The sequence below is a fragment of the Opisthocomus hoazin genome, chromosome 1 (genome assembly GCF_030867145.1).
Source record: "Opisthocomus hoazin isolate bOpiHoa1 chromosome 1, bOpiHoa1.hap1, whole genome shotgun sequence".
NCBI classification, from domain to species: Eukaryota; Metazoa; Chordata; class Aves; order Opisthocomiformes; family Opisthocomidae; genus Opisthocomus; species Opisthocomus hoazin.
In genome coordinates, this window is record NC_134414.1 from 61297361 (window position 1) to 61310705 (window position 13345).

Below are 13345 nucleotides of genomic sequence, written 5' to 3' on the forward strand. Positions count from 1 at the left end.
AAAAGACAGACTGCAGCTCTGCACAACTTCTGCCAAAAAAGATGTGGCTCTTTTCTTACTGAGTCCTTGCAGACTGGGCCATAGTGTTCAGTGGATTCTGCTTTCAGCTGATCACAGTTGATAATCCTCAAATTTGGTGTAGAACTTTTTCTTACGTAGTCTTAATTGCCATCCTGTCTTTAGCATGGCAGTGGTTCTGCATTTTTATGAGTCAGTGTAGCCACAGCAGAGCCCTATGTTAAAAGGGTGCTCACAGCATGGCATTAGCCAAGACTCTGAGAAGTCAGCATGTCCCTGCAGTTAGCACATGCAGATGCGTCTATGGGCAATGACCACACATTTAGAATCTGGCATCCGAGAGTTGGCTGTGTGGTGACTCCTGCAGCAGTGAAAATCATTTAATCACAGCAGATATACATGTTTTGCCAAAGGCATTGCCGTTGCTGCCTTGCTGTCTGCAGTGCCCCATTTACAGACCACAGCACTCATTGAACTCTCTCCCAAAGGAGGTTTAAGAAGGTTTACAAGCAGACCCTGTAGGAAGATGGAATCTTCTAAAAACTAGAGGAAGCTATGCCTGCTTCTGTCAGATGTGTTTAAAGAACTATTGTACATGCTCAGTGAATTTCTTGGGAAAATGTAAGCATCACATGGCAGTTACAGGATCTTAACAGAAGAGATGATTACATATTTCCAGTATATCCCATAGGTTTGGTTTCCAGTAAAAATTAATTCCACAAGCCAAAATTTAGAAATATGTTATGGTTTGGGCCTGAGTAAATGCACAGAAGCAGTAGAGTCTGAAACCCTTTCAAAAAAGTGTAAGGTCTACTGTTCCAAAGCCAATAACTAACACAAACTGGAATTAGTATGCTGGGTGTGACATGACTGGTGGAGGGTTCTAGTACAGTTCTTCAGTAGAGTAGCAAATTACTGAAAATACTAACATTTTCTTAGTATTACCTAGATGTACCATACTTTTAAGAGGAATTCTGCTCAATTCCACTCAGGTCTCTTTCAAGTTCTCTTCAAGAAGATTTGCAAATAAGTTTTCAGATTTATTTCCATGGTGTTGTTCTACACTGTAAGAACTTCAGCATAGTGGAACTTACCATCATATATCTATTCTAAAATTGTTACATTTTCAGTTAAATTATCATATTAATGACTTTTATTATAGATTTAGTATACTAACTGTGGAGGATATTGCAAAGGATGAAGATTTCTATGTTTAAATGGAACATGAAGAAGAAGTGGAATTACTCTCACTGAAGTCCTTTTAAATGGATTTTTCTTGTTCAGTTTTATAGGTTCTGTATCCTTCTACCTTGCTGGGGAATTCAGGTTCTGCTCCAGTTTTCTTTACCTCCGAATAGAGTCATTTCCTATCCAGATAGATGGATTTCACTCGTAAAGCATTGCTGTAAGAACGTATTATGACAAATTTTACTAATGCTCACAGAGGAATGCCATCAGAAAACCCTTGGGGCTTGACTAACACCTGTTTGTTTTCCCTGCAGAATTTTTCAGAGAACTTCTGGAGAATGCGGAAAGGTCCTTAAATGACATGTTCGTCCGGACATATGGCATGCTGTACATGCAGAACTCGGAGGTGTTCCAGGACCTTTTCACAGAGCTGAAGCGGTATTACACAGGAGGCAATGTGAACTTGGAGGAAATGCTGAACGATTTCTGGGCTCGGCTGCTGGAACGGATGTTCCAGCTCATAAACCCCCAGTACCATTTCACTGAGGACTACCTGGAGTGTGTAAGCAAGTACACAGACCAGCTGAAGCCCTTTGGAGATGTACCCAGGAAGCTGAAGGTTCAAGTGACTAGAGCGTTCATTGCTGCACGGACCTTTGTTCAGGGGCTGACAGTAGGCAGAGAGGTTGCAAACAGAGTATCCAAGGTAATCTAAAATCAGGGGCGGGGTTTAAGCTTGAATTTGTTTTAAACTTGCTAGATAATTGAAATCTGATTGTGCACTTTTTTTTAATATGAGGGGGGTTGTTTGGTTAGTTGTTTTTTATGTCTGCTGATACACCCATCCTAAGTTTATAGAGAGGGCAACAGTTGTTTTTTTTTTTTATATCTGGAGATATCAAGGCAATACTGACTGGAAAGCATTTCTCTGTGCTTAGGACACAACGAAAAACCAATATACATCAATGTTGCAGTATATTGATTGCCACCAGTAATTCAAAACTGGCTATGTATATAAAAGAAGATTATTATGATCAGAATTTAAGTGTTTCAAGCAGATTTATGCGACTGTTCGTTAGGGCAGTACAGCCCTCACAGCATTCGTTCATCATGCAACTGGGTGATGAATTTTGTCAGAAATGTCTAGTCATGTTTTTGACAAGAAAATAGACGAATAGTGACACCTCTGGACCTTGAGCTTTCCCAAAGGACAGTTTGACTCGCATTTATTTTAGTTTTAATTATTTATCTATGCAAATATTTATGACGAGTATAATGCTTGAGGGCTTCATGTAATTAAAGCTATATAAGAAAAAACACACACAAAAATAACCCATATCAGAAGTGTGCCTGAATTGCTTTGTCTTATACAGCCTGAATGTATTTCTCCTATACAGTGTTTCAAACTCAGGTGCATTTTTCCAAATTGCTGTTCCAGCTAGATACTTGTTTTGTGATCTGGCTATTTCACAGTCCTCATAGTGTGTTTGGACCTTATCTGTCTTCTGAATTCTGAAATGCTCTGGTGAGATCCGCTGTGAAATGCCCACGTACTCACTTCTGAACAATAAGTGCATGCATGATTTTGATGCTTGCCCCATGCAATACATTTACAAGCATTTACAAGCCTGAGCCATTCCTCTTCCTCAAAAGGACTGGCTCACTTGCTTCATTTAAATCATAGCCAGATGAGGGAGAGGTAGACCTGATATATTGTACAGTAGACTGCACTTTAGGCACTCAAAAAAATGAGGCTTCTAAACTTTTCTTGTCCTGTATGATGTGATACTTTTCAATTACAAATTCAGAAGCCGTGAAGCCAGGAAGGCAGTCATCAGTGAGCACCTGATATTATGCCCAGGAGACTACATGGGAGGAAAGGGTCATTTTGTGCTTAAAAATCAGTGAATGAAATGCATGATCCCGGTTACCCAGCTAGAACCAAGGTTTCTTCCTCCCAAGTACCTTCCTGTGCTACAAGGTTGCCTTCCCTTTTTTTTATGGCACTGTCCTTTCTTGCAGTTCTTTCTGCATGAAATCCCAGCCCACATAGTCTGGCTGGGGGCAGATACAACTGTTTAGCCTCCAAGGGTGCAGAATGCATGTATCTGGAGCCCCAGATTTCCTCTGAAGAGTGGTGATATCCCCGTGGGTCAGGTTTTAAGTGAAAATGCTGAGCTCTGAAGTCACTGTTGTCAGTAGGCAGTAGGTCTTGCTGTATGGACTGGATCAGACTGTAAGGAGTAAGCTATGTAATTCATATAATAGATGTGTAGTTTGTGAATCCCAACCAGATTAAGGTATGAATTGTCTGCAGAAATGTCTTTTTCCCAGTGTATGTACATGACTGTACAAAATGTACAGGTGTCTCGCCTCTCACATACCCAGGAAATGTTTTCATCTCGTCTGCTGAGTTTTGGGCACATAAGCCTTTTCAAGAACAGGGTTTATCACAAGATCGCTAGATGATCCTATGATGCGAACTAATAGCTCAGCAATCATAAAGTGAGCCTTTTGGTAGTGTCACTTGAAGAAGGTAACAATAGCTCAATAGTGCTTCTGGTTTTTTCTTTTAACGTGAAAGCAACACTTTAAAATCTTTAAAAGAGCTTGGTGGTTGGTGCAAGATACAGTACAGATTCTTTACTTTATATTTACATAAACAACGATACTCTAGTAGACTATATCTAGAATACCGTGTCCGGTTTTGGGCCCTTCCCATACAAGAAAGACATCGACAAACTGAAGCGAGTTCAGTGGAAGCCACAGCATGATCAGGACTAGATTACTTGCCCCGTGAGGAGAAGCTGTGGTACTGCGGCTTGTTCAGCCTGGAGAAGAGGCAACTTAAGGGGCACCTAGCAGCAGCTCCTTGTGCCTGTGGGGAGGTTCATCAAGGAGATGCAGCAAAGCTCTTCACAGTGGGGCACAGTGGGACATGATGGGTGTAGATTGAAACAAGGGCTGGTTCAGACTGCATTTAAGGAGAAGCTTTACCATGAGGATGATCAAGCATTGGATCTGTTGCCCAGAAAGCCTGCACAGGCTCTATCCATGGAGGTCCTGACTGTACAAAGCCCTTTGAGATGACCACATCATGGTAGTCAGAGTTCAGAGATGACCCTATTGTGACAACCAGGTTGGACTGGAGATCTCCTGAGCAGCCTTCCAACTGGAATTATCATGGAATCACACAATCACAGAATAGTTTGGGTTGGAAGGCACCTTTAAATGTCATCTAGTCCAAACCCCCTGCACTGAACACGGACATCTTCAACTAACTAGATCAGGTTGCTCAAAGCACTGTCCAACCTGGCCATTTCCAGGGACTGGGCATCTACATCGTTTCTGGGCAACCTGTTCCAGTGCCTCACCACCCTCACAGGAAATAATTTCTTTCTTATATCCAATCTAAATCTACCCTCTTTCAGTTTAAAACCAGTACCCCTTGTCCTATTGCAACAGACCCTGCTAAAAGTTTGTCCCCATCTTTTCTACAAGCCCCTTTTAAATATTAAAAGGTCGCAATGAAGTCTCCCTGCAGCCTTCTTTTCTGCAGGCTGAACAACCCCAACTCTCCCAGCCTTTTCACATAGGAGAGGTGTTCCAGCCCTCAAATCATTTTTGTGGGCTCCTCTGGACCTGCTCCAACAGGTCCATGTCTTTTCTGTGCTGAGGGCCATGGAGCTGGATGCAGGACTCTAGATAGGGTCTCACCAGAGTGAAACAGAGGGACAGAATCACCTACCTTGGCCTGCTGGCCATGCTTCTTTAGGATACCTATTGTGTGATCCTATGAAAAGATTAATGAAATAAACATTTTTACTTGAATGTAGAATATGCTTTGATTTCAAGACTGACTTTGGTATTAAAATCTCTGTGGCTATATTCATACTCACAGCAAATGGTAAATGCTTGCTGGTTTTAGGGACTTTGTGTCATATGCAGCCCGGTGAGGCAGATGTGAAGAACACCAAGTGACACCAAATGTTCAAGATTAATAAATATCCCGTGGAAAGGCTGTAATTACTCTAAGATCCAAGCTTTTGTGATCATATCATAACTGTGGATTTTTATGCTGGTCTATCTACTCTAGAAAATGACAAATCCTTTTTTTACACATCTTTTTAAAAGACTGCCACCATTCCTGCCACCATATAACTTTGCAACTAAAAAAGAGGCAGGTGAATATTTATTGTTGCTGTTTTGGAAGTCATCCAAATTCAGCATGGATTTCATTTTCATTGTACTCTAATATTGAGAGATTCTGTGATAAGAATGCCACATTTGAGTAAGTCAAGAGAAATTAAAAAAAAAAAGGAAATGAAAAGAAAAACTGCTGCAGTTCTTTTACAGAAATCTTTGTCCCTTGTCTGCACTGGCTGGGAACAGGGGGGATCTCCTAGCTGCAACATCATAAGCTAAAAATATCTTTAGCTTTCTAGCTGTGGACCCATTATCTGACGGAACTGCCACTGTCAAAGGCCACTCACATAGAAAAACATTGAGCCTACACCTTAAAGACTGTGAGAAAGAGATTTATTAATGGGAAGGTCGGTAACAACATCTCTTTTGGGCCTTACATTTATTTTCTCAGCCTCTTCTGGCCCATATCTGTAAATTACTTGGTGGATCATGCAGTAAGAAGGATTTGTTGCCTACCTAATGTCAGGGACACATCCTTTCTGAAGATTTCTCTTCAGAGAGGGTGTAATGTTGGTGCTGACTGAAAATTATGCAGTCAGTGTATTCCTTGTAAAGGATCTATGGTCCCCTCTATTTCCAATGAAGTAGGCACTCAGGCACACTCAAAATAGGCAATACATATCACAAATATTTTCCTCTTATAATAGTATTTTGCAATTTGCTTATGTCAGTGACAATATAATTTAGATAAGTCCCATTTAGATAAATGGGGAAGAAGGGTGGTTAGGATGTCTTTGTTTTGTAATTTTTTCTTATATTGTATTGGAATTGTAAGCAGTTGTGCCATTTTAGTTGAACAGTATTTTCATAATCTCAAAATTCAATGGCACCTTTTAATTTCCAGATATTTTTAAATCTTTTTATTTCTCATACTAATGCATTAAAAATTTTTCAGTCTATGTTGTTAAGGGCTTGTCAAATCTCCACTCAGTGCAGTATATTTCCACTAGCTTGAGTAGACTTCAATTTCTATTCAATAAATTCTATATATGCTTTGTAAAGCTGCATATGCATATCAGCAAAAAGTAATTACAGTATTTCTTAAAGTGAGAAAAATGAAACATATTTATTCATTATAATAGAAGTATCATAGAATATCTCAAGTTGGCAGACACCCATAAGGATCACTGAATCCAGTTCCCTGCTCATCGCAGGACTGCCTAAAATGAAATCATATGACTAAGAGCATCCTCTAGATGCTCCTTGAACTCTGACAGGCTTGGTGCCATGGCCACTTCCCTGGGGAGCCTGTTCCAGTGGCTAACCACCCTCTCAGTGAAGAATCATTTCCGAATGTTCAATCTGAACGTCTTCTGACACAGCTTCAATATATAATATTCAATCTATAGCATAAGAACTGCCATTATGGGCACACCAAAGGTCTGTTTGGTTGATTTTTTCCTCCATGCCTGGTAGTTTAAGGTCGGCATAGGAGCAGAGCTTCTCACTTAGTATATTTTCATAAGCTACAGCTGCTAGATATTTGTGAATTTTCTGAGGTACAGGCTCAGAAATAATTGGTAACATTTTCTACCACCTGTTTTTCTACTAATTTTTCAGATCTTATAAACCTGTAGAATAGGCTTTTCTGCTTTATTACCATTTGGTGGGAAAAAAAAAAAAGTGCTATCCTTTTCTTTTCCTGCACAAAATATAGCATATTCAAATGTCAATGTTTTTGTATATATTTTGTTTTTCTCAACTTTTTTCCTGGAGAAAAAAAACCACAAAGCACCCCAAACCTTCCTGACCAGCTGTGATTTAGCATTTAATGTTAATCTGAAGAAACCATTGAAAATATTTCTGAAGTTGCTGCCAGCTAGATTTCCAATAATGTGATAGAAAAGACGTATGCATATTTTTCATGTTCATCATTTACTGTGTGTGAGCTCTGGATACTTTACAAGAAAATAATGCTAAGCTGTTCTCTCTGACTGTAAACAAAACAGTCTCAGTTATCATAATACTGTCTTTGAACTGTCACTGATTGGTGGAAAATGTAAGCAGGAATAAGTATGGGGAGGAGAAAGCAATTAAAATTTATAAAAGAGAGGGTCTCTGTGACTTTCCAGGAGCTTGTGATTCCTGAAATACTTTCCCGAAATATACTGGTAACTGAATTACAACTGTTATAAAGCTTGTTGTACTGGAGATTTTTTTCAGGAAATAAGAAAGAGTTCTGGGCCAAACAGCATGTAGAACAGCATTAGAACTAGTTACCAAGAAAAGATTAAGACTGAAACTAAGGGTATTTTGAAAGATAGTCTAAACCCTAACTGAATGCAAATTTGCCAAAAATAACCATACTGGTTGGTACAGGCAGTACTGTTTCCCTAACAAGGTGTTATCCCATCAGGATACGATGTGAGGCAGCGTACTCTTGCAGCCCAGAAGGCCACCCGTATCCTGGGCTGCATCAAGAGAATTGTGGCCAGCAGGTTGAGGGACGGGATTCTGCCCCTCTGCTCTACTCTGGTGAGATCTCACCTGGAGTCCTGCGTCCAGCTCTGGAGCCCCCAGCACGGGAAAGACATGGAGCTATTGGAGCAGGTCCAGAGAAGCCCACAAAAATGATTCGAGGGCTGGAGCACCTCTCCTGTGACAGATGGGATTGTTTAGCCTGCAGAAGAGAAGGCTACAGGGAGACCTGATAGCAGCCTTCCAATACTTAAAGGGGACGTTGAAGAAAGGCAGAGGGGAACTGTTTTACACAACATGTAGTGATAGAACAAGGGGTAATGGCTTTTAACTAATAGAGGGTAGGCTTAGATTGATAGAAGAAAGAAATTCTTAACTGTGAGGGTGGTGAGGCACTGGAACAGGTTGTCCAGAGAAGCTGTGGATGCCCCTCCCTGGAAGTGCTCAAGGCCAGATTGGATGGGGCTTTGAGCAACCTCATCCAGTGGAAGGTGCCCCTGTTCATTGCAGGGGGGTTGGAACTAGATGATCTTTAAGATCCTTTCCGACTCAAATCACTCTATGATTCCATAATTCTATGATTCTATGATAGCATTATACCCAAAGAAATATTTTCCTGGAAACACTTTCTTTGTGTATACTTTTCATTGAGAGTTATAGAAAACAGGAGGAAAAAAGAAAGCACATTTTCTTATGTTTCATGAGCATAACTTCTTAAGCCTGACTTGTGCCGATTTCATGTTTAAACCTGGATAAATTCACATAGAGAATATATGAGTTTATTAGGAAAAAAAATGAAGAGTGACTGGTTAGTCCTGTCAAAAACCACAGTCATTAGCCAGCTGTCATTACCCCACTGCTGCTCAGAGCTCTGATTTAATATCAGGCAGACAGTTACATCTTCATTGGCTCTTGCACTGAATCTGGCTCACTAGGAACAGCAAGTGAGTGCAGAGTACTTTTATTTACACAGACCTATGGTGTAGTTATTGATTGCTAGTTTTGCTTTTCTCTTAAGTTTGGCTGCTTTGTGGTTTGGTTTTCTTTCTGAATTTGACCACTTTCTTCCCATTATGTACTAGGATAAGGACAATTGTTCTTAGTTTGACTTTGCCTTTCACACTTGTAAATCCATGCTACTGGCAATGATAGTAGTTTTTATACCAGGAGTAAAGTGAAGCTTAGCTCAGGGGCATCATTAGGAGCAGTTAGTGATTTTTTTAGTGGCATAAACATCAAAGATTTGTGACCCAGCCACTAAGTACTTATTTCATTAATGCATTTAAATATTAATTATCATTTATTGCAAGGTAAAATGGCTGTTACAATATTTTTCTCATTGTGTGACATAGCCTATATGTCTCCCTCTTTTTAAACCAATTAAAACCTTTCTTCCCCTGAATATTATTAAATTATATTAATATCAGACTTCTTATTAGGAACCTTGTGATATACAGGCAAAGTGAAACAAATTCAGTAATACAATTATAAGGTTAAACCCAAGATTAGTACTGAAAAGCAGTCTCTAGTAATTGCCTGTGATTACTTCTACTCACAGAATGCCAGGCCACTGCTTTTCAAATATGCTGAATCAATATTCTTACATGCTCTGCTTTTCGTGGTTTATAAATAAACATTCGACAGTTTGTGAGAGCCATAAATAAAGGTCAATATTGAATGTCATACTGTTTCAGAATGTAATTATTGCAGGGAGGAGGGTAGAAATATGACATGCTGATAAGTCAGGTAATTAAAAGCCAAAACGAATAGTACTTTAATGCTGGGAAATGTGATTTGCGGGGTGTGACAGATAAAGAGCTACGTGTCCTGTATATTTTAACTTCGTTGGCTGAAGAGATTTGGCTTGTTAAAGTCACAGAGGGAAAGGAGATCGAAAAAGGGCTATGGTTTTCACTAAACTTTAATCCTTAGTTCAAATTGTTAGTTTAGGAATAGCCCAGCTGAGCAAGCATAGCTTTTGTGATTGCGTCTGTGTCTATTGTTTTAAGTTTTATTTCAGTCATTTGTTCTTTGGGTTTTAATTGAATTAATATAGCTTTCCAAGAACTGGATCATACCATGCCATGAACAGGCATTCTTTTTTCCTCTTCCTGTCCCTTAGTGTTCCTCAGGTGGGGAGTCCAGGAATTATCCAGCCAGAGGTGTTTCAGGGCTCAGAGATGTCTGTGTCGTAGAAGCAAGAATGAATGGTACCCGCACTGGAGTGCTTAGTGGGAAGTATCCTTTGAATTGATGTTCTCCAGCTATGCAGGAAATCTTTCCTCCTTTCTTGGAATGAAAAGGGACGTAAACCGATCTAGTTAATTTGCAGACAGTTCATGGGAAAATAAACCAGATGCCTTCAGCATAACCCAGACTTACTGCAGGTGCACCGATCTATTTTCCACTTTGCGTGCACTGAAACATCAGACGTCCCAGAAGAGCAGCTGGGATAAAAGGCCTAAAATGAAACAGCAATTCCAACAAAAGGAAAACAGAGGTAGGAGGTCTGCAAAAGCTGTGGTCCATGTCCAACCTATTAGAATTGACAGATATAATCCAGCCTGGCCTCTCCATTTCTTAGCTCCTTAAATTTCATTCAGCTACCTTTGTATTGACCTTAGTAACCTCAGTTTAACTGAGTCACACTGCTCAATAAGACAGTCAGTCTTGCTCAGTATCCCTTAAGTAGGTCTAACAACCTGGTTTATTCCTGCTATGTACCACTTCACATCTCAAAATTTGCAATAGTCCTGTCATAAGCAAAGATCTTCTGATTACAGTGCTTTTGCTCAGTTTGTGCTGTATTTTAAATGCCCATGGCACAGAAAATACTCTAGTTCAGCTTTGCATGAAACTTCTACCTCTATAGTAAGAATGAAAATGAAAGTGGATTGGTTTAACAAAGTCATTAAACACTGTCATGACACATTAGAAAAATAATTATAGAAATCAAGGTTTTAATTAAGGTTGCCAAAAAGCATATTTTACGCAAAATCCTTCAAAGATTTCATACCAGTTGTTTTCCCACCTATAAAAGATGTTGATATGGCAACTGCAGAATCTGTGTAAAGTGAAAATGTAGAACTTTTTCAGAGATGTTCCTAGAACAAAGGATGTATCCTAATGCATGTCATGATACACAGCCAAGTCATGATAAAAATAATGGTGAAGAAGCAGAACTCACCTAGGAGCTTGCTGACCCTGCTAGATTTAGACTTTCTCTGTAATTAATCTTACAGCAGGTTTTATATTTTTGCTGTTTTAGCATAGGAGAGCAAAAGCAAATTCAAAAGAATCAAATGGAAATAGGAAGGAGATTAAAAAGTCTGAAAGTTAAGCAATGCGAGGAGATCCATATCATTTTGCAACATGCTGACTTTTTAGAATGACTCCTTTTACAGGTTGTCTTCATCCTGTTTCAAAGGCAGCCTATGGAAGCACTGTTTTCCAGTCACAATTTGATAAAAGCAATTAATTTTATTTCTCATGTGAGTCAGAAGCACAAAAACTAATAGGTTCTTCTGCCTTCGGGTCTCTACAGAAAACGTTAGTCAAGAAAATATCTGATTGACCTAAAACTCGTCAGGAATACTGACTGGAATTTAAATGCATATCTGTTTAAGTGTTATGGTAAACAAAGTCATCAGAAACACATAGAAAAAGTCCAATTTCTTTGAGACTTTAAAATAATGAATTCTGAAATCAACCATGTGGATCTAAGTTCAATTCATAGTTATTCAGAAGTCAGTGACAGTTGGCTTTGTTGTCTGCTTAAGTCTTGCCTCTCAAAATATATCTCAAACAAAAGAAAGACGGTATGAACATAGGAGTACAAATGAAGCCTTTCCTTGTCAGGAAAATAACAGTTCTGGTCATCTGTAAAATTTTTAACTTAGCCCCATCGTCCAGTGTCTGCTTCTGATGGGAGATTTTTATGCCACAAGCTTGTTGAGTTTTTGCCATAATCTTTTCTGAAGAGAAAATGTCAATTTTGTTCAGTCTACATGTCGAATGCTGTCATTGCTCTTTTTTCTTCTTCTCCTTTCCTTCCTCTCCTTTGTTTTTCTTTTTTAAAGCCCTTAGGAAAAATACATTTCTTGAATAAAAACTAAACATACCAGACAAAACAGTGGAAAAGTAGAGCTTTAAATAAGATTCGGAGGATTTAGTTGACCTGAGCTCTACACATCTGTCACCATTACATGGCCAAGAGCAGAAACTAAGTGTATAGAAAGAGGATTTTAATACAAAAAATGCCTGCTTGCCCTTCAAACAGTTTACCATCGTTTAGGAGCTGGCACACAGTGTTTTGCCTTTCCCCAACACCTGAGCGCAGTTTTAGCCTGCAAACAACTTCCCTGTTCTTGAAAATGGTTTTGCTTTTGCAACTGCCAGAGATATTTTGATGTTCAAATCTGTCCCGGTGCTGTGCAGGTTTGACTTCTGGTCTTTGATTTCAGAAGGTTTATTAATTTTGCATGAATCCACCACTAGAGAAATTACTGGAATAATGCAGGAGGCATGTACAGACTCCCCACTTCACCCCGGCTTACGTGATTTTCAGTATCATCAAGCGACAGAATTGCACCTTGCCTTTTGTACTTTTCATCCCATGATTCTTGTGTTCACGTCCGCATGTTGGTATTATCCATGGATCCAAAAGTGAGTATGTATAAGGCAATATCTGGCAAGGTGACAAAGCTAAGCAGGGCTAGTACACTTAACTCGCATTTCCTGAGTAAGTGCTCTGCATGCTGAGTTGTTATGCCAAAGCATCAGTGGTTCTTTCCACGACAGAGGACACTGATCTATTTGTTCTGTCTCAGATGGAGGTTTTATGCATCCAGTCGCTAAAGGGAAGCCTGAGATGCCAAAGATATGGATTTGAATTTCACAAAAGTAGCCTTCATTGTTTAAGTACAAGAAACAGAGAAATTACAAACTGCGTTCTTCTCTTCAGCAGTTTTTGGGCTCAACAGTACCACAACTCACGGTGATGTTATGACACACTGTGATGGCTGTTTTTTAGACATGACCCAAAACAAGTGAATGCATATGGATCTAAGCACCAGGTCTTCTCTGTCTGGGGAATGCAATAATTGACTAACTTTGGTCTGTGGCATGTAAGCTGTAAGAACTCAAGTCAGCTCAGGCCTAGGACCCATGGAAACATATAAGGAAAAGCTTCTCCACTCAAGCACCATCTTCTTTTAACTCTGTGGTCTTCAGTGTTGACAGAGCAAGGAATTAGGTTGGTTGGAGCAAGTCTGACCTAATTCTCACCCATATAGACTTGGCCATCAGTGCCTAACTCTCCCCTTTCACTATGCCAGAAACCAAACCCGTATTAGACAACAAACTCCTCCTTGTGAATTCCACTCCCAAAACTGGTAGCCTCTTGCCATGTTTGCAATTTTCCCTATCAGACTGCAATATTCTTTTCGGATCTGGCCACAACATCTTTAATAGTTACCTATTTCCCAGTGGAAGAGAGAACCGTTAGAGGCATTTA

The 13345-nt window shown here is 39.6% G+C and overlaps 1 protein-coding gene across 2 annotated transcripts in view; it reads left to right on the forward strand.

Moving 5' to 3' along the window:
• Positions 1-13345, forward strand: part of GPC6 (glypican 6) — a 797396-nt gene that overhangs the window by 428357 nt on the left and 355694 nt on the right. For both annotated transcript variants that reach the window (XM_075435000.1, XM_075435075.1), the window contains exon 3: positions 1521-1912. In XM_075435000.1, coding sequence (XP_075291115.1) covers positions 1521-1912 — 392 coding nt within the window. The remainder of the gene's footprint in view (positions 1-1520; positions 1913-13345) is intronic.